The sequence below is a fragment of the Hemicordylus capensis genome, chromosome 2 (genome assembly GCF_027244095.1).
Source record: "Hemicordylus capensis ecotype Gifberg chromosome 2, rHemCap1.1.pri, whole genome shotgun sequence".
NCBI classification, from domain to species: domain Eukaryota; kingdom Metazoa; phylum Chordata; class Lepidosauria; order Squamata; family Cordylidae; genus Hemicordylus; species Hemicordylus capensis.
The window spans coordinates 393,133,109-393,153,002 of NC_069658.1; the positions used below are offsets into that span (position 1 = coordinate 393,133,109).

General features: G+C 44.5%; 1 protein-coding gene across 5 annotated transcripts in view; it reads right to left on the bottom strand.

Annotated features, from left to right (window-relative positions):
- Window positions 1-19,894, bottom strand: part of LOC128346156 (uncharacterized) — a 45,240-nt gene that overhangs the window by 16,059 nt on the left and 9,287 nt on the right. For 3 of the 5 annotated variants that reach the window (XM_053299139.1, XM_053299140.1, XM_053299136.1), the window contains exons 6-8: window positions 14,631-14,689; window positions 14,442-14,477; window positions 11,575-11,627 (exon numbers count right to left, since the gene is read on the bottom strand). In XM_053299139.1, coding sequence (XP_053155114.1) covers window positions 11,575-11,627; window positions 14,442-14,477; window positions 14,631-14,689 — 148 coding nt within the window. The remainder of the gene's footprint in view (window positions 1-11,574; window positions 11,628-14,441; window positions 14,478-14,630; window positions 14,690-19,894) is intronic. The other 2 variants (XM_053299137.1, XM_053299141.1) reach the window with 2 other exon arrangements.

Consider the following 19,894-nt stretch of genomic DNA (forward strand, 5'->3'; position numbering starts at 1 on the left):
AACTATTATATGCACTTTATATACTCTCATCCTAACTCGTCCCAGAAACACAAAGGATTTTCTTACAATTCTTCCACATACACAAAAGAGCAAATGAACTCCTCACAGAGCTCATCAAAACAGGTTGTCCAGAAAGATCTACAAAGACTCATTTTGCATTCCAAGTGTGGGTAACCAAGAAGGCCTTGTCAACTTGAAGCCTGGTAGGAGAGATTAATGAAGCATCAAGCTCTCACTGAAAGATAGGATGCTGTAGTGGCTACAATATGTTGGGCATACATTGGGGACACTCAGGTTCAAGTCTCCACTTAGGGACTAAGTACATGTTTCATTAAAATACCTGTGTCAAACAAAATTCAATGCCAGGCTTTTTATTTTTTTTTTAAAGAAAAAAATTAAAATGTAAAAGCAATTAGAAGGGAATTTTGAAGCCCATGTAGGAGGGGTACTTCACACTCTTCCCATGAATCATTTCTCCACTCCAAACTGAGACACACACACCCCAATCAAAAGGACACTTTTTTAATCCTGTGGAGGGGGACCATACAGGGGGTGCAATCTGGAGGAGAGAAACTGTGGACAGTGAAAGTGTTAAGCACCTCTCTTTACTCACACAATTTCTCCATTCAAAATCCTGCCCAAATTGCTTTTCTTTGTTTCTTTAAAAACAAAACAAAACCTGGTGCCAGGACTCCATTACAGGTATTTGTGCATAATCTGTCTGGTCTCTCGGCCATGAAGCTACTACATTATCCTGTGCCATCATTTTAACTCCACCCTAACCCATGCCACAGAGTGACTGTGAACAAAAAGAGGTGTAGTGGAGAAATTATACATGCTGCCCTGAGCTCCTTGAAGAAAGGGCAGAATAAAACATGCAATAAATACGACAAACATTAGGCTCTCTCAAAATGATATTGATTTGTTCACATCGCATACCCAGCACATCCTTACTGGCCAAGTGAACACTCGGTGATTGGTAACTTTTCTTCTCATAAGGACTGCCTTCATCAATACGAACCTACACTTTAAGATCTGTATCTCATGAACTGCTTTCTGGCCTGCTGCTATATCATATTTGGTTGGTAGGAACCAGGGACAGAGCTTTGTTGGTACTGACACCACAGCTGTGGAACCCTCTCTGTGGGCTAATTGGTCTTGCTTCATCCTTGTTTGAAAATACTTTTGTTCCACAACATGTTAGTTGGCTGATTTTATCCTGTGCCAGCTTATTCTGTTACTGCTCTGTTTTTATTATTCTACTGTATGTTTATACGGTTTGGTTTTTAAAGTTGTAATTGTTTTATTTATGCTTTTACTTTATTAGTAAATAAAGTATTTGTGAAAATTTTACTTGTGAGAATTTTGTTTGTAAAGGCAAAATAAATATACATTTTATATAAACAGTTTCCAGATTCTTCCCTCCCTAGTTGTCTTTGCAGCCAGTCACTGCTGTTGATGCTTAGCAAGAATCTCTGAGTTTATTTTCAGCCTTGATTCCCTGACTTGCTGCTCCCTGTACCAATTCCTGCTTGTTGCTCAGTTATCTTCTCTTGGGTCCATGCTTCCCATGCTCCCGGTTGGTTCTATCTCCCATTCTGCACTGAGCTGTGATCCTGTCCCCCAATGGTTTCAGCTAACTCACCTGTTGCCCCCGCATTACTCTAACTTGTCTGGGCCAAGACACAGACCTTTACTTGCTTTTATGACAAATCTTAAAGCTTGGGTGGGTTCATATGGGAAAAAGCAGACATTACTAGTTATCACCAGGCACAGCAGCCTGCTCCTGAGTTAACCTAGGGGGCACTTCATACATTCAAGGGGCCATGAAGCTAGCCACTTGCAATGCAAAAGTCTCTGAAGGAGCTCCATGTGTTAACCCATCCCTGAAATAGGGGTGTGCACGGAACCGATTCCAGAAGTCCAGTTCGAATTTGAACCAGACCACCAGTCTGTGAACTGGTTCAAGTCGAGCCAGCCCCTGTTTTGATTCAATGGTCGAATCAGGTTTGACCGGATTAGAACAGGTTCGAGGTGTGTGCTTGTGAAGGGGAATACAGTGAGGATTCACCTTTACAAGCAAAGGAGAGAACTCTGCCTTTAAAATACTCCTAATGGTAGCTGGGGAAGAGGGGGTAGTGAGAGGCCACCTTATCATTAGTGGTGGCTGTAGCGGCAGCAGGAGCTCCTCTAAATGCCAGACCGGGTCCAGTGCTCTCAGCAGCACAGCCTGGTTCTGGCCTCCACGTATGCACAGAGGCCATTTGCGTGATGATGCAAATATATTGGTTCGGTTCAGTTCTAACTCGGACCAGCTACCCTTTTTGGATGGCCAGGCCAGTTTGCGTTCATACCAGTCAAACCCGCCCTGTTTGAATCAAACAGGTTCAAATAGAACCGGTTCTGCACATCCCTACCCTGAGAGTGCTCCCTGTAAGTCCCAAGCATCAACCATGCAATACAACTTCTGTGAAAATGAAAGGTTGTGCTAATTGTGATTCAAATCGATTCGATCTGTGCGAGGAGTCACTTTCACAAAAACAGATGAACACATGAATTTTCATTTGCTCAGATGCATTAGGAGCAAATGGCTGCTAGAATGAATGGAATCTCTGACAATACATAAGAAATGGGTGCAGCATTTTAGGAGGGGTGCAGCCCCTGCCCCACAGTATTCTCACTAGGGTCTTATAACAGAAGGTGAGAGTTTCCCATCCAGCTTGAATATTCCTTTTTCTACATTTGACTGCAGCAAAATTCCTAGGGCAGAAGTGGATCTTTGGCTTAGATACTGATGGAGCTGAAACGGGGCGGCGGGGGAGCTTGTTCAGCACCAAGAGCCACAATGGAAGCATTTTACAAGCTGGAGGGCTGCAGCTAATTTGCACATCTGTTACATACCATCAAGATAATTGCAGATCACTCACATGTACATGAGGGATGCCAAAACTGGCAGACGCATGACCATTCTTTGGCAACAGACTTCTTATGGAACGCTCAAAGCCTCAAGTGTAAAAAATAAAAATGTTGAGTTGGCTCCTCAAAAATAATGAAACCATGTTTGAAGCGCTCCCACCCTGCTCCACTTGCTTCCTGGGTTCTGAGACATTAACACATATTGCCACCATATTTCCACGATCCTTTCTGCAGCTTTGAAGACTGGGATTTTTGGGAGCATACAAGCTTCTCTGGAGTGCTTTAAAGGTCACATATGGCCCTAGGATTGTTTGTTGTTCAACTCAGCATGTTGTGCTCCCCTGTCAACACTAGGATTTTTACCTTGCACAGAGCAACTGTCTTCATTCCTAACAGATCATGGACGGACAAACTGCTGTTTCTAAATTACATATAGCCAAGGCTAAGTGCAAGCTCAGACCAAGGTGCCATATTCAGCATCTTGACAATAACAGATTGCATTTTTTTTAAAGAAGCTACTTTGCTGGTACATTTCAAAACTATTTATTTTTCATTTAAAACCAAACAATAATATAACCAATGCATTAAATACAAGAAGTGTATGCAAACATAAATTTCAAACCATTCAGCCCTATTAAGTTCAAAACGGACACACAAAATAATCATATCGTTTTAAACTTAAATATTTCACATAATAAATATCAGCTGGCATGATGAAAAAAATTACTCAGAGTAGTTGCATTGAAATTAAAGGGACAAGTTATGTATTACCTAAGTTGACCTTTTAATTTCAATGGGCTTACTTAGAATAATTTTCCTCATCATGCCAGCTTTCATCTTTATACGCTCTGGCCTACTATAAGTGGACTTAGAATTGTCTATAAAATAGAGAAAAAGAATCTGTCTTTCCAAAACACAACACTGATAAGTCACACTCAAAGATGCTTTAAGCTGTGATGAGACTTTGTCCTGGATTAGCGTTTTCCATATCCTTTGAAGGCATTATCCTGTCCTTCCTCCAGAGAGCTGATGACAGACTTCACAACAGACCTGTGAGATAGGTTAGGCTGAGAGATGGTGACTGGCCCAAGCTCATTCCGTATTTGCACCTGAGTGGCAATTTGAACCTGGGCACAATAAAGTGTGGGATTTTGTAAGCTTCTGCACAGGTTTCTAATGCCATTTTACTCATAGTCCACACATTTGTGTAGGCTTCCACCCTCCTTCCTAGTGTGATCTTACTCTAACCACATGCTGAGCAGGGGCCTCGTGCAAATTCCACAGTACCACTGCCAGACAGCACTTGCATTCTGAGAACCCGTCCTTTATCATTACTGCTTTTAAATACTAATGAAAAGAGACAGGTTCTTCTCAGAATACAAGCACTGGCTGGCAGGAAATCACTCAAAGTCCCTGTTTGGTGTGCGACCCCAGAGGAAGATTGTGATAGGAAGGAGCATGGAAGCCCACGCAAGCGTGTGGAAACTTGTGCAGAAGTTTTCACTATCCCATACTTTACTGCCATCTGGAAAAGCTCGAGTCTCTGTCATCTAAACCCAAAGCTCAGTATTCTACCCACTACACCACACCAGTTCTCTTTATAGTCCTTTTACAGCAGCAAAAAAAGGAGCCTGAAAGGAAAAATGTAGGCAATGCCTAATGAAATCTTAGAAGTCAGTGTTGGCATGTGTGTCTGAAGAGGATTTCCAGTGTGCCTTGCTGTTCCCCATGATAAACAGAAGCAAAATACATTATGCAAAAACATGCAAGCTCAATACAATGGTGTTTAAATGCGTTATTGGTCCTCATGAACATAAGAACATCCCTGCTGGATCAGGCCCAAGGCCTATCTAGTCCAGCATCCTGTTTGAGAAGCCCACAGGCAAGAGGTGAGGGCATGCCCTCTATCTTGCTGTTGCTCCCCTGCAACTGGTATTGAGAGGCATCTTGCCTCTGAGGCTGGAGGTGGCCTATAGCCACAAGACTAGTAGCCATTGTCCTCCACAAATTTGTCCAAGCCCCTTTTAAAGCCACCCAATGGCCATCACCATATCCTGTGACAGAGAATTCTATACAGTGAGGGAAATAAGTATTTGATCCCCTGCTGATTTTGTCCGTTTGCCCTCTGACACAGAAATGACCAGGCTATAATTGGAATGGTAGGTTTATTGTAGCTGTGAGAGACAGAATAACAACAAACAAACCCTCAAAAGCCCAGTGCCCAAAAGTCAGCGATGGATTTGCATTGTAGTGAGGGAACTAAGTATTCGATCCCTTCACAAAAGATGTCTTAGTACTTGGTGGCAAAACCCTTGTTGGCAATCACAGAGGTCAGACGTTTCTTGTAGTTGGCCACCAGGTTTGCACACAACCCAGAAGGGATGCTGTCCCACTCCTCTTTGCAGATCCTCTCCAAGTCAGAAAGGTTTCAAGGCTGATGTTTGGCAACCCGAACCTTCAGCTCCCTCCACAGATTTTCTATGGGATTAAGGTCTGGAGACTGGCTGGGCCACTCCAGGACCTTCATGTGCTTCTTCTTGAGCCACTCCCTTGTTGCCTTGGCTGTGTGTTTTGGGTCATTGTCATGCTGGAATACCCATCCACGACCCATTCTCAATGCCCTGGCTGAGGGAAGGAGGTGCTCACCCAAGATCTGACGGTACATGGTCCCGTCCATCGTCCCTTCGATGAGGTAAAGGTGTCCTGTCCCCTTAGCAGAAAAACACCCCCAAAGCATAATGTGTCCACCTCCATGTTTGACGGTGGGGATGGTGTTCTTGGGCTCATAGGCAGCATTCCTCCTCCTCCACACACGGCGAGTTGAGTTGATGCCAAAGAGCTCGATTTTGGTCTCATCTGACCACAACACTTTCGCCCAGTTCTCCTCTGGATCATTCAGATGTGCATTGGCAAACTGCAGACGGGCCTGTACATGTGCTGCCTTGAGCAGGGGGACCTTGCGGGCACTGCAAAATTTCAGTCCTTCACGGCGTAGTGTGTTACCAATTGTTTTCTTGGTGACTATGGTTCCAGCTGCCCTGAGATCATTGACAAGTTCCCCCCGTGTAGTTCTGGGCTGCTTTGTCACCGTTCTCATGATCATTGCAACTCCATGAGGTGAGATCTTGCATGGAGCCCCAGACCGAGGGAGATTGGCAGTTATTTTGTGTTTCTTCCATTTGCAAGTTATCGTGCCAACTGTAGTCACCTTCTCACCAAGCTGCTTGGCGATAGTCTTGTAGCCCAGTCCAGCCTTGTGCAGGTCTACAACCTTGTCCCTGACATCCTTCGACAGCTCTTTGGTCTTGCGCATGGTGGTGAGTTTGGAAGCTGAGTGATTGCTTGCTTCTATGGACAGGTGTCTTTTATACAGGTACTGTAACAAGCTGGGATTAGGAGCACTCCCTTACAGAGGGTGTTCCTCATCTCAGCTCATTACCTGCATATAGTGAAAAGACACCTGGGAGCCTCAAATCTTGCTGGTTGATAGGGGATCGAATACTTATTTCCCTCACTACAATGCAAATCCATCGCTGACTTTTGGGCACTGGGCTTTTGAGGGTTGGTTTGTTGTTATTCTGTCTCTCACAGCTACAATAAACCTACCATTCCAATTATAGCCTGGTCATTTCTGTGTCAGAGGGCAAACGGACAAAATCAGCAGGGGATCAAATACTTATTTCCCTCACTGTAGATTAATTATGAGCTGTGTGAAAAAATACTTCCTTTTGTTGGTCCTAAATTTCCCGGCCTTTGGTTTCATGGGATGATCCCTGGTTCTAGTGTTGTGAGAGAGGGAGAAAGTTTTCTCTCTGTGCACTCTCTCTACTCCATGCATAATTTTATATACCTCTATTATGTCTACTTCTAGTTGCCTCTTTTCCAAACTAAAAAACCTCAGATTCTGCAGCCTTGCCTCATGTGAGAGGTGAGGGCATGACCTCTCTCCTATTGTTACTCCCCTGCAGCTGGTATTTAGAGGGATCTTGCCTCTGAGGCTGGAGGTGACCTATAGCCACCAAACTAGTAGCCATTGATAGACCTGTCCTCCATTAATCTGTCCAAGCCCCTTTTGAAGAAATTAATGTCCTCCATTAATTTGTCCAAAGCCATCGAAGCTAGTAGTCATCACCACATCCCATGGCAGATAATTACACACACACACACACACACACACACACACACACACACACACACACACTTGATCTTAGCCGAAAGGCCAAGAAGCGATAGATTAATTATGTACTGTGTGAAAAAGTACATCCTTTTTTGGTCCTAAATTTCCTGGCCTTCAGTTTCATGGGATAACCCCTAAGAACATAAGAACAGCCCTGCTGGATCAGGCCCAAGGCCCATCTAGTCCAGCATCCTGTTTCGCACAGTGGCCCACCAGATGCTGCTGGAAGCCACAGGCAGACAAGCCCCTGATTATAGTGTTGTGAGAGAAGAAGAAAAAAATCTCTCTGTCCATGTTCCCTACTCCATGCATAATTTTATACACCTCTGTCTATCATGTCTCCCCGTAGTTGCCTCTTTTTCACTCTAAAAAGCTCCAGATGCTGTAGCCTTGCCTCATAAGGAAGGTGCTCCAGGCCCCTGATAATCTTGGTTGCCCTCTTCTGCACCTTTTCCAGTTCTATAATGTCCTTCTTAAGATATGGTGACCCAAACTGCATGCAGTACTCCAAATGTGGCCACACCATAGATTTGTATAAGGACATTATAATATTAGCATTTTTAGTTTAAATCCCCTTCCTAAAAATCCGTAGCATGGAATTTGCTTTTTTCACAGCTGCCAGGCATTAAGTCAACACTTTCAACAGGTTGTCCTTCACAACCCCAGGATCTCTCTCCTGGTCAGTCACTGACAACTCAGACCCCATCAGTGTAGATGTGAATTTGGGTTTTTTTGCCCCAATATGCATCACTTTACATTTGCTTACATTGAACTGCATTTACCATTTTGTCACCCATTCACCCACCCAGTTTGAAGAGATCCTTTTGGAGATACTCACAATCCGTTTTGGATTTCACTACCCTAAATAGGAACATAGGAAGCTGCCTTATACGAGTCAGATCATTGAGCCCTCTAGCTCAGTATTGTCTACACAGATTGGCAGAGGCTTCTCCAAGGTTGCAGGCAATAATCTCTCTCAGCCCCATCTTGGAGTTGCCAGGGAAGGAACTTGGAACCTTCTGCAAGCAAGAGTGGCCCCATCCCCTAAGGGGAATATCTTACACAGCTCACATATAGTCTCCCTTTAAAATGCAAATCAGGACGCATAGCAAAGGGGACAATTCATGCTTGCTACCACAGGACCAGCTCTCCTCCCAAATAGGTGTCATCTGCCAATTTGGCCACTTCGCTGCTTACACCAACTTCTAGATCATATGAACAAGTTAGAGCACTGATCCCAATACAGATCCCTGGGGGACCCCACTTCTTATTTCCCTTCATTGTGAAAACTGTCAATTTATTCCTACCCTATATTTTATTTATTTATTTGATTTATATACCGCCCTTCCAAAAATGGCTCAGGGCGGTTTTCTGTCCTTCAACCAGTTACCAATCCACACATGAATCTGTCCCCTTATTCCATGACTGCTAAGTTTACTCAAGAGCCTTTGGTGGGCAACTTTGTCAAAAGCTTTTTGGAAGTCCAAGTATACTATGTCAACTAGATCACCTTTATCCACATGCCACACTCTCAAAGAACTCCAAAGAGGTTAGTGAGGCAAGACTTTTCCTTGCAGAAGCCATGCTGGTTCTCCTTCAGCAAGGCTTGTTCTTCTCTATGTTTAACAATTTTGTCCTCAAGTATGCTTTCCATCAGTTTACTTGGCACAGAAGTTAAGCTAACAGACCTGAGGTTTCCTGGATCCCCCACCTGGATCCCTTTTTGACAATCATAGTTACATTGGCTTCTTTCCAGTACTCTGGTACAGAGCCTGATTATAGTTATATATCTTTGCTAGGAGAGCAGCAATTTCACATTTAAGTTCCTTCAGAATTCTCGGGTGGATACCATCTGGCTCTGGTGATTTGTTAATTTTTAGTTTTTCAGCACAGTTTAGAACATCCTCACTCTTCACCTCAAATTTACCCAGTTCCTCAGCCTCCAGGTCTGAGAAGCTCAATTTCAGAGTGGGTCTATGATTAGTATCCTCTGCCATGAAGACAGATGCAAAGAACTTATTCAGCTTCTCTGCAGTCTTCTTATCCTCAATAATCCCTTTCATACCCTCATCATCTAAGGGTCCAACCACCTTCCTGGCATGTTTTCTGTTTCTGGTATATTTAATGACATTTTTGTTATTCTCCTTGACATTTGTAGCTATATGCTCCTCAAACTCTCTTTTTGCATCCCTTATTATTTCCTTGCATTTCTTTTGCCAGAGTTTGTTTTCCTTCCTGTTCTCTTCATTTGGGCAGCACTTCCATTTTCTGAAGAAAGTCTTCTTCCCTTTTATAGCTTCCAGGACTCTACTTGTTAGCCATGTTGGCATCCTCCTGAACTTGGTGGTAGCCTTCCTCTTTCTTGGTATACTTTCCAACTGAGCTTCTATTATTGTGGTTTTGTTCCATGCTTTCTGGAGTGATTTGACCCTCCTGGCTTTCCCTTTCAGCTTCCTTTTTACCAGTCCCCTCATTTTTGAGAAGTTTCCTCTTCTGAAGTCCAATGCATCTGACTTCCTCGGCAATTCTCCACTCACATATAAGCTGAATTGGATCACACTATGGTCACTGTTCCCCTATGGTTCTACAACTCTGACATCTCACACCAGGACCTGGGCACCACTCAGGATTAAGTCCACCTTCTCTCTGTTCAGTTCCACAACCAACTGTTATAAGGCACAGTCATTTAGCATGTCTAGAAATCTGGCCTCTCTGTTAATACCCACATGTGAATTTGCCCAGTGTATGTGAAGGTAATTGAAGTCACCCATTATTACAGCTTCATCTCTCTTTGGCACCTCTCCAATTTGCTTCTTCAGCTCCACAACACTTACAGCGTTTTGATCACAAGAACAAAAGAACATAAGAACAGCCCTGCTGGATCAGGTCCAAGGCCCATCTAGTCCAGCATCCTGTTTCACACAGTGGCCCACCAGATGCCACTGGAAGCCACAGGCAGGAGCTGAGGGCATGCCCTCTCTCCTAACATCACTCCCCTGCAACTGGTACTCAGAGGCTTCCTGCCTTTGAGGCTGGAGGTGGCCCACAGCCCTCCAACTGGTAGCCGTTGATAGATCTCTCCTCCATGAAGTCATCCAAATCCCTTTTAAAGCCATCCAGGCTGTTGGCTGTCACCACATCCTGTGATAGAGAGTTCCACAAGTGGATCACGGTTTGTGTGAAAAAGTACTTCTGTTTGTTGGTCCTAGACCTCCTGGCAATCAATTTCATGGAGTGACCCCTGGTTCTAGTGTTGTGAGAGAGGGAAAAGAATTTTATCTCTCTCCACTTTCTCCACACCATGCATGATTTTATAGACCTCTATCATGTCTCCCTGCAGTCGTCTTTTTTCTAAACTAAAAAGCCTCAGGTGTTGCAGTCTTGCCTCATAAGAAAGGTGCTCTAGGCTCCTGATCATCTTGGTTGCCCTCTTCTGTACCTTTTCCAGTTCTACAATGTCCTGTTTAAGATGTGGTGACCAGAATTGTATGCAGTACTCCAAGTGTGGTCGCACCATAGTTTTGTATAAGGGGCATTACAATGTTAGCCGTTTTATTTTCAATCCCTCCTTCCTGTAAACCGCCATGAGCCATTTTTGGAAGGGTGGTATAGAAATTGAATTATTGATGATGATGATGATGATGATGATGATCCCTAGCATGGAATTGGCCTTTTTCACAGCTGCCGCACATTGAGTCGATACTTTCAACGAGCTGTCCACCACAACCCCAAGATCCCTCTCCTGGTCAGTCTCCGACAGCTCAGATCCTATTAGCATATACTTGAAGTTGGGGTTTTTCATCCCAATGGGCATCACCTTACACTTGCTAATACTGAACCGCATTTGCCACTTTGTCGCCCACTCCCCCAGTCTGGAGAGATCCTTTTGGAGCTGCTCACAATCCATTTTGGATTTCACTACCCGGAAGAGTTTGGTATCATCTGCAAATTTGGCCACCTCACTGCCACCACGGTTGTCTAGCTTGTTGGAATCTATCTCTTCTTTACTATATATTGGTTCTGCACCCCCAATCCCCCTCCCTGTCCCTTCTGTAGAGGAATAACAGTGTCCCCTTTCCACCAGTGTCTCACCTTTCCACCAGGTTTCAATTATGCCCACTACATACATACATACATACATACATACATACATACATATTTGTTTTCAATAGCAACCAAAAGCTCCAGGTCACCCATCTTGGGTCAGATGCTTCTGGCATTGGTAAACAAACACTTTTATGCCAAGTCTCTTACCTGGCATTTGATCTTTTTGACTGTCATGTGTTTCCATCTGCTCTACTCCTGATTCTACTCTGTCTCCTTCTGGTTTATCTGAGAAGTTTGCAGCCTCACAAACTTTATCTGAAAGGCATGCACTCTCACAAATGGTGAAGTTTACCTCACAGACTTTTCTCTTTTAAAAGCATGGACTTTGCACAGAGAGACAGCAAAGCAGTGTAGGAGAGTACCAGTCCTCTTACCTGAGCACCATTCCAAGTTCTCTGCAGGGGACAGTTTCGTAGGTCAGGCACACCTGGAAAGCAGTATTCATCAGTGTGACCTCCAGCAAGCTTGAAGACATCCTCCTTCACCATGCAGAGCCTTAGCAAAGATGGGGTATTTTGCTTCCATTAGGGCATTTACTTTATTGACTTTAAAGGAAGGCTGTGGAAGGCCCTGAACTCTAGCATTTTCCATTTATCCATCAGACAGAAAGCAGGGGCAACAGCAGGTTGAAATGTTGTCACATTGCTATATTGAGGGGCTTCAGTCACAGAATTCTGATAAAGAACTAGAAACTCCTATTGTTGCAACTTAGGTTAAACCATCCCAGTTCTGCAGCGCAGATTATCAGACCCCAGAGGGGCTCAACCAAAAGGATCAACCCAAGCACAGGTGATGCCAAGTGTTTACTGAATACATACATACAACAATAAATCAGCCACAGATATGAGTCAACCCAAGGCTGATTTTGGCTGCATTGAAAGTTGCATTCTACAGCACCAAGTCCCTCCCCTGCAAAATACTAGGGATGTGCGTTTTGTTTCGGATACAAAATGTTTTGTGAACAAAACAGGCCATTTCGGCTGTTTTGTAGCCAAAACAAAACACCCAATGCTCAAAAGATAAAATTTTGTAGCCAAAACAAAACGTCCCTGTTTCGGATACAAAACGTTTTGTTGTTTCGGCTGTTTTGGAACTCCATTTTGCAATCGCAAAAAGTCTTTCTCCTTTAGTCTCCATTTTTAGTTTTGACATCCATTTGAATTTCCAGCCCTTCCAGCCCGCAGATTGGCCAGCGAAAGCATGGGCTGATCTGCTGGCAATTGCCTCATTCCTTTTAAGCAAATTTAAGGGTAAATTTTACCCTCATTGGCCATTGGGGCAGTGTGCATTTCATTGTTGTTGTTTCACACTGTTGTGTGTAGATCAATTGCATTTTGGGCAGGGGGGATGTGGATGTGCATGACCTTTGGAAATCTGCCTGATTTTTTCCAAAGCTCTGCTGTTGTTGATGTGTGATGTTGATGTTATTTGGGGTGGATTGGGGGCAGAAAGGGGGCTTTAGGGGCAGAAGAGTGGTTCAGGTGGTAGTGCCCCAATGGGTGCCTGCTGCCACCCAGATTCCAAAGGAATTGGGAAAAGGGCTGATTTTTAAAGAATTTCTGAAGTTGGCATGTCTTTGGGGCAGATTCAGGGCAGAAAGGGGGCCTGAGGGGCAAAACAGTGGGTTGGGTGGCAGTGCCCCAAGGGGTGCCTGCCACAACCCAAATTCCAAAGGAATAGGGCAAAGGGCTGATTTCTTAGGAATTGTTGGAAGTTTACGCTTCTTTAAGGTTGCCCCCCCCAGGGAATAATGGAGGTTTCAGCAGACCCATAACTCCACCTGGGGGGGGGGGCACTGGGGTGGCCAGGAGTGAGTGGTGGTGTAGTGCACATAGGGTGCCAACCGCCCCCATGGGTTGCTAACCCATGGGGTGCTGGGTTCTGTTGTTTCTGAGGTGTTCTGAGTGCAGATTCTCTGGTAACACATGAGATTTTCAATGACAAACCATGAATCCACTCTCATATGCTACCAGAGAATCTGAATCTACACTCAAAACATCTCAGAAACAACAGAACCCAGTACCCCATGGGTTAGCAACCCATGGGGGTGGTTGGCACCCTATATGGTCTACACCACCACTCACTCTGGGCCACCCTGGTGCCCCCCAAGTGCAGTTATGGGGCAGGAATTATGGAGGTCCATCATTCCCTATGGGGAAGAACTTTACAGACACGCAAACTCCATTACATCTTTAAAAATCATCCTTCTGCCCAATTCCTTTGAAATAATTCTGGCAGCTTCCTTGCCCCCACTGGGCACTACCACCCACCCTACTCTGCTCTGGGCCACGCCTTCCCCCCCAACATGAAGCTATACTTTTGCTAAAACCTCGATTCTTCCCTAAGGGAAAAATCCAATACTTCAAAAAATTCATCAAAACCCAGCCCTTTGCCCAATTCCTCTGAAATTTGGGTGGTAGTTTCCACCCACTGGGCACTACCACCCCCACCCACTAGTTTTTCCCTGGGGCCATTTTTTAAAATCCAAAACATTTCGGATTTGGATTTTGCAATTTTGAACAAAGAACAAAATTGGGGTGTTTCGGATTGGCTGGTTTCGAACAAAGAACAAAACGGGGGTATTTCGGATTCGAGCCAAAAACAAAACAGAAAAAAAGACAAAACGCACAACCCTACAAAATACAATGAACACATTCACATCAGGATACACAAGCCATTTAAGATAAGATAACTTGGATTTAAGAAATGGGCTTCTATGGTCCAGTTTAAGCCACAGTCCTGCACCATTTAAGCATAGTTAAAAGCATTCAAAAGTATAACCATTTAAAATGTTACAGCGGCAAGCAATCCTATGCACCCTTCTCTGTGACTGCCCCCACTACACACAGTGAAATTTACTTCCAAGTAGGAACATAGGAAGCTCCCTCATACTATTAGACCATTGTTACATCTAGCTCATGTTGTCTACACTGACTGGCAGCAGATTTCAAGCAGGATCTCTCCCAGTCCTACCTGGAGATGCTGCCAGGGATTGAACTTGGGGCCTTCTGCGTGCAAAGCCCTTCCACTGAGTTACAGCCCCATCCCCTAAGGGAAATAATGTATATAGCCAACACACAGAAACATTTTAAAATTATAGCTCCAGCCCACAGCAGAATGGTTATTTTGACTTTCCCTCCCTTCCGGTTGGAACATGTTTAAGGCCAGCACCATCTACAGATGACAAGGTAGGAGAACACACTGCATCCTGCAACAGGAGGCAGGGCAAGGGAGAACTTACTGGAAGCTGCCAGCTTTCATCCAAGAAACTTGAATTCTACAAACAGAAAGTAAAGGACAACATGAGAGGACAAGCCAGAGGCTGTGAGGAAAGGGCTAAAAAATAAAATAAAATAAAAAGGTCACTCTGCATGTATCAAGCAGAGTAAACAGCATTAAACCTATGCCCCAAAGCCATTTATCACTATACCTGCAGATCGAGGGAGAAATTCATTTCTGTCACCACTAACATCAGAGAGAGGAAAGGCTCTGGAAGGGGAGAACCAAGAATTAAGGTCACTGTCTAATCCCTGACCAGTCTTATATATTCATTTATCAGTATGTCAGAGAGATACAAGAGGCTGTAATTAACCAACAGACTCAAAGCTGGTAACGATGACAGTGGACCTCCCTAAAGTAATGTTCAAGGTTTTTCAGAGATAATTCACACCAAAGAAAGGCAGGTTTCTAAGCTGGCACTACTCACTTTCATCTCCCATCTAAAGCAGATTAAAAGGCAGACCATAAAATAACATTCTTATAAAGGGTTTCCCTTCTTTTTGCATGATGCACAAACAGGGCATGCAATTGTTGGAGATGAACTTCCAGTGCATCGACCTTTTGCACCAACTGTCCTGATGACCACTAGGGGCATTGGAAGTAGAGACAGTGAGTAAGGGTCTCCCTGTCTGTCCCTACTCTATGACCCCTGAACTGACTCTGCAGCACTTCCTGTGCTGAGTCACAATCCTTCCTCCTTTCCTCCTAGAGAGCAGATGGAAACCTCTCTCTCTCTCCTTACCTATCCACTATGTAGTCCTTTAGATTAGAGATAGGTCTTTCCTATCTAAGTGTATTTAACTAATACATATTTAGTGTTTAGTCATACAAGGATCTCCATGTGTTTTCTCTAAACAGCTGCAATATCCGAACCATCCTCTGCTACCTACTCTGTAACTGGAGTGTGTGCTCGCTCCTTAGTGCTCTGCTGTTTTACTTATTGTGGGTAAAAATCAACAACCTCTAACAGCAATAACCACGCATGTTGCACGAATGGAGAGAGTAGCTAGATTGGCATTCTGGCTACAGGTCCAAGCAAGCCACACACACCCTCAATGGGAATTCAAAGAACTACCCACAAACGATGCAGCAGCTGCTTAAGCCAAAGCTGTGTAACCATTTAGGGAGGTGGCCATTTGCAGCTGCCAGTCACATAATTACTCTTGGCATTTGCCATCCCTTCACAACTGCTTGGAAATCCAGGGGAAAGGAGAGGTGCTAACTTTGAACCTAACCAGACAACTGCCTCCCCACATGGTTCTAAATATCACAGTCAACTCTGTGCAGTGCTCTGAGGGGTCTTAATAAAAAGGGGCAGAAGAGGGGGCTGTGGGGGACTTGCATCTCCTCAAGCAGCCACCTGCATTTCCTTAGAGAAACCTGCTGCACACTGAGAGCCATACTGATCAAATAGCAGATTTTCTGCCCTTAGCATATATTGGTGGAGACTGTCTCCACAATTGGGACTGTAGGGAATTAGATATTCTAGAATCCCACTGCATTATAGGTGAACAATGCTGGGGATTAAAATCTAACCAAAATGGTGGGTGGTGGGATGTATATATGGCGGCACTAACAAGTCTCTTTGTGCACAGCCAATGGTTGCTATGGTACTCTCAGAGCATAAGCAAGAAGAATAAGAGATGATAAATAGGTGGGGGGGAGCCATAATTTGGCAGCTTAATGCACAAGCTACACATTGTTTCCAGCAGAGAGACAAGTGGCTCCATTATCCCTTCCATTAGCAAAGTACTGCTGGAGTGTGGCTCTCTTCCCCATCTCTTCCCCCTCCTTCTCAATGAGGACACTGAAGCCTAGGAGGATACAGACCAAACAGCTGAGCAGCGGTTGCTTCATCTTCACATCTCTCCGTTTCTATTCCTCTACAGAATGGATTGGGGGGGGGGGCAAAGGTATTTGGATGCCTGGCAAGGTGCCAAAGGCCGCCTGCCTAACCCCTCAGCCAGGATGTTCCCCATCCTCCTTTAGACATTAAGAGGTTGGGGTGAGAAGGAGAGAGAGACCATTGTTCTCACCCTTCACCCTTTTTAAACTCCGAGCTCAAATCTGGCTCAGGCTTTATAGGGGATGCAAGCAGGGTGAGGAGTTTGCCAACAGTGCCCTTTCCTTTCTGCCCACCCCCACTGCTTAAAGCCTGCCAGGGTTGGATTGAGAATATTTGATTCGACCCGTGCAGATTTGGAAATGGAATGTGAGGTTGCTAGCAGCCTCCTCTCTTCTTCTTGTGCCCCTTTAAAAGCCTGTGGAGGTCAGATTAAATACAGGGCGGCCCACCAATGACTTGAGCCAGAGAAGGAGCAGAAGCAGTGGTGACAGCTCTGTCACTGCCCCCTGGTCAGGTAGGGGTGGGCCCAGTGGGATGGCCAGTGGAGGGGAGCAGGGCACTCCCCACCACCATCTCCACACCAATTCACTGCCAGTGCTAGCTGCGCCAATAGGCCCTATTGGTGGGCCAGCCCTGCATGTCAGAGTGTGAAGTCCTCCTTGCCAATTGACACTTCTAGGGGAAAAGGCGAATGATGGAGACAAGGAAAGCACATGCCAGTCCCCAACAACACAGTGCAGATGTGGTGTTAAAGCACCACAAAGGAATATAAATACAACCAATATTTATATACCGCTTTTCAACAAAAGTTCCCAAAGTAGTTCACATATATAAATAAATAAATAAAATGGCTCCCTGTCTCCAAAGGGCTCACAATCTTAAAAAAGAAACATAAGATAGACACCAGCAACAGCCACTGGAGGAATGCTGTGCTGGGGGTGGATAGGGTCAGTTGCTCTCCCCCTGCTAAATAAAGAGAGCCTCCACTTAGAGGCAACTACCATCTAAGCTGAGCTGCCAAATAAATGGGGAGAGGGAGTGGCAGGGGAGGGAAGAAAAGGAAAGCTGTAGCATCAGGGAACAATAGCAGCCCTTGCTTGAAGCCCAGAAGTCAGACTGACCCAGTGGAGAGCCTACCACGAAACCAGAATAACTGGAACTGCTCTTTGCCCGCATGACACCAAGGAATTCGAAACCCAGAAGAGATGGGAGGCAAAGCACTCCATTAAGGCTATGGTCCCATGCACACATTAAGGGAGCACAGCGAAACTTCCTTCTGAGTAAAGGGACCTGGGACTGAGCTGTGCACACTGTGTCCCAACAACAAACAGAGATGGAAAGAGCCTAACCTATCAGAAAATTATTTGAAGATAGACAGCTAGGTAGGGTCATGACAGGTCTTATCTATATAAAAGGTTTTCTTTAAGTTCTGAATCTAGATTCGATTTGATTCCAAGAAGGTTAAAACTAACTAAAAGGACCAAAAGAAAACCAAAGAAATGACTAAGAAAAAGAACTGTCTGAAACGGAAAGAGAAAGAAAGAAATGGAGCGTGGCAAGCATAGCTCAAAGTAAAAGGAATTTAAAAACAAAACAAATTATAATATAATTTGAATTAAAATCATATCTCCAGTCCTTTAAATGTAATGGAATAACACGTTATAAATAGGACTTAAAGTTTTTGTTTTGTTCACTGAGAGCTTGGAAGCCTCAAACCGCTGCATGAAGGTCTACATCAGACAAACCTAGGCTGCTCATCAACAGAGATATTTTCAGACCCTTCAGACAGCAATGTCCGATCACTACGTATCTGGTGCTTCAGAGACGTATACAATGCATTGACTATTCAGAAATGAAGGGCTGTTATAATGATCCAAGCACATAACAGACATAGCAAGATATGGCACAGATAGCTGCTTCATGGCAACATCTGCCTTGCTTGTGTCGCTTATAAAAACCAACCATGTGTGTGCTGAGGAAGGAAGGTGTTGTAAAGAGAAAGGCAAAAACTGCTGCCAAAGGAGGGTGGGGAGGACGGGACAAAGAGCCAATTCACTGGCAAAGAGGAGGCGGAGCTGCTGGAGAGCTTACTCAGTTCCATGACTGTTCATAGGTACAGGGCCTCACAGCATACTGCAGGCTATACTGGTTTTTTGGGGGACACACAGAGTTTCCTACTTTGAACCAGCTTGTCACCTGGCATTATTGTTGGCCTGGGGGACAAACTGAAAGAAGTGGGAGCATCTTTACATTGAAGCTTCTGTGGTTTTAGTATGGCAGTGTAGCACTCAGTTGAAAAGGCAGGAGAAGTCCCATCTTCCAACCACCCCACTCCACCCACCCACACACAGAGCACGGAGTCTGGGGTATGGAGGACACTGAGCAGACATCACTCTGGTATAGAATGTGTTGTTCCCTTCACTGGCCCTCCACTGTGATTTGCCTGTCTGCAGAGCACACCCTTGGCATGGGGTAGACTATGGATTTAAAGAAATGTCTGTTTGTCCTATACAGCTGGGTGTCTTTTTGAAGGAAGGAATCTGGCAACAATGATCTTCTAACTATAACAAATCTATGCTCCCACTGCCATCGGGATCATATTTTACATCCCTCCAGCAAAGAGGTTATCAGCAACCCCACTTGGCAAAAAGAGGATCAAAGACACAATCATGCACAAAGTACTGGCTAAAGGTCACTTGATGGGGATGGGCTGTTTTTGTTAAAAGAAGTAGTCCCAGAGCTTACTCAAAATACTCAGATGACTCTACAATCCATCTGAGCCCTTGAGCCGTGACTCAAATGGTCTTCTTTCAGTTTTGAATCTTGAGCAAAAAAGCCATCCTTTTCTTCCGAAATGAAGAAATCTATGTTACCAATGGGTGCGCAAAATGAGCCAAAAGCCAGAATTGATTTGTCCAACGGTCCAGGTGGTTGCAATCTTATACATAGGGGAATAAGACCCAATGAACACAGTGTGACTTAAGGCCTGTACATTTATAGGGTTATGCTATAGATATAACTTTCACACAGGTTATTTATCTTAATAGGAATGAAAATTTGCAGTCACTTTTGACTTGTCCACCCATCTTAGGAGAAAAATCTAATTATGAAGCCATATAGTCCTCCCAAGTCATCATGCCACCACAATGAGACTGAAAGTACCCGTCCCAATTCAAAGCTTCTTAACTGGGAATGGGGATGCTAGAGAATTTTTAAAAATCAATTAAAATACTAGAAGTTTCCCGCAAAAGAAAATCATCCAGAGAGTAGCAATTTCAGGGGAGGAAATAAGGAAGTGAGAAGGACTCAGCACTTCCTTCCTCCCCACTCATGCTGCACTTTCACGTTGCCTCCCACTCCGCCCCTGACCATTTATAGTGATTTGACACAACCTGCATTTTGACATACCAGTTGTGTCACCATAACATCCACTTTACCCTAAAGCAAGATCATATGAGCAGATCAAAACACTCTCACCAAAATGTAAAAATTTAATTCCTGTTGGCCCCCATATGGGTTCTAGAAATGAATCAATGTCTGTCGGCAATGGTTAGAGTATTGGGCTTGGA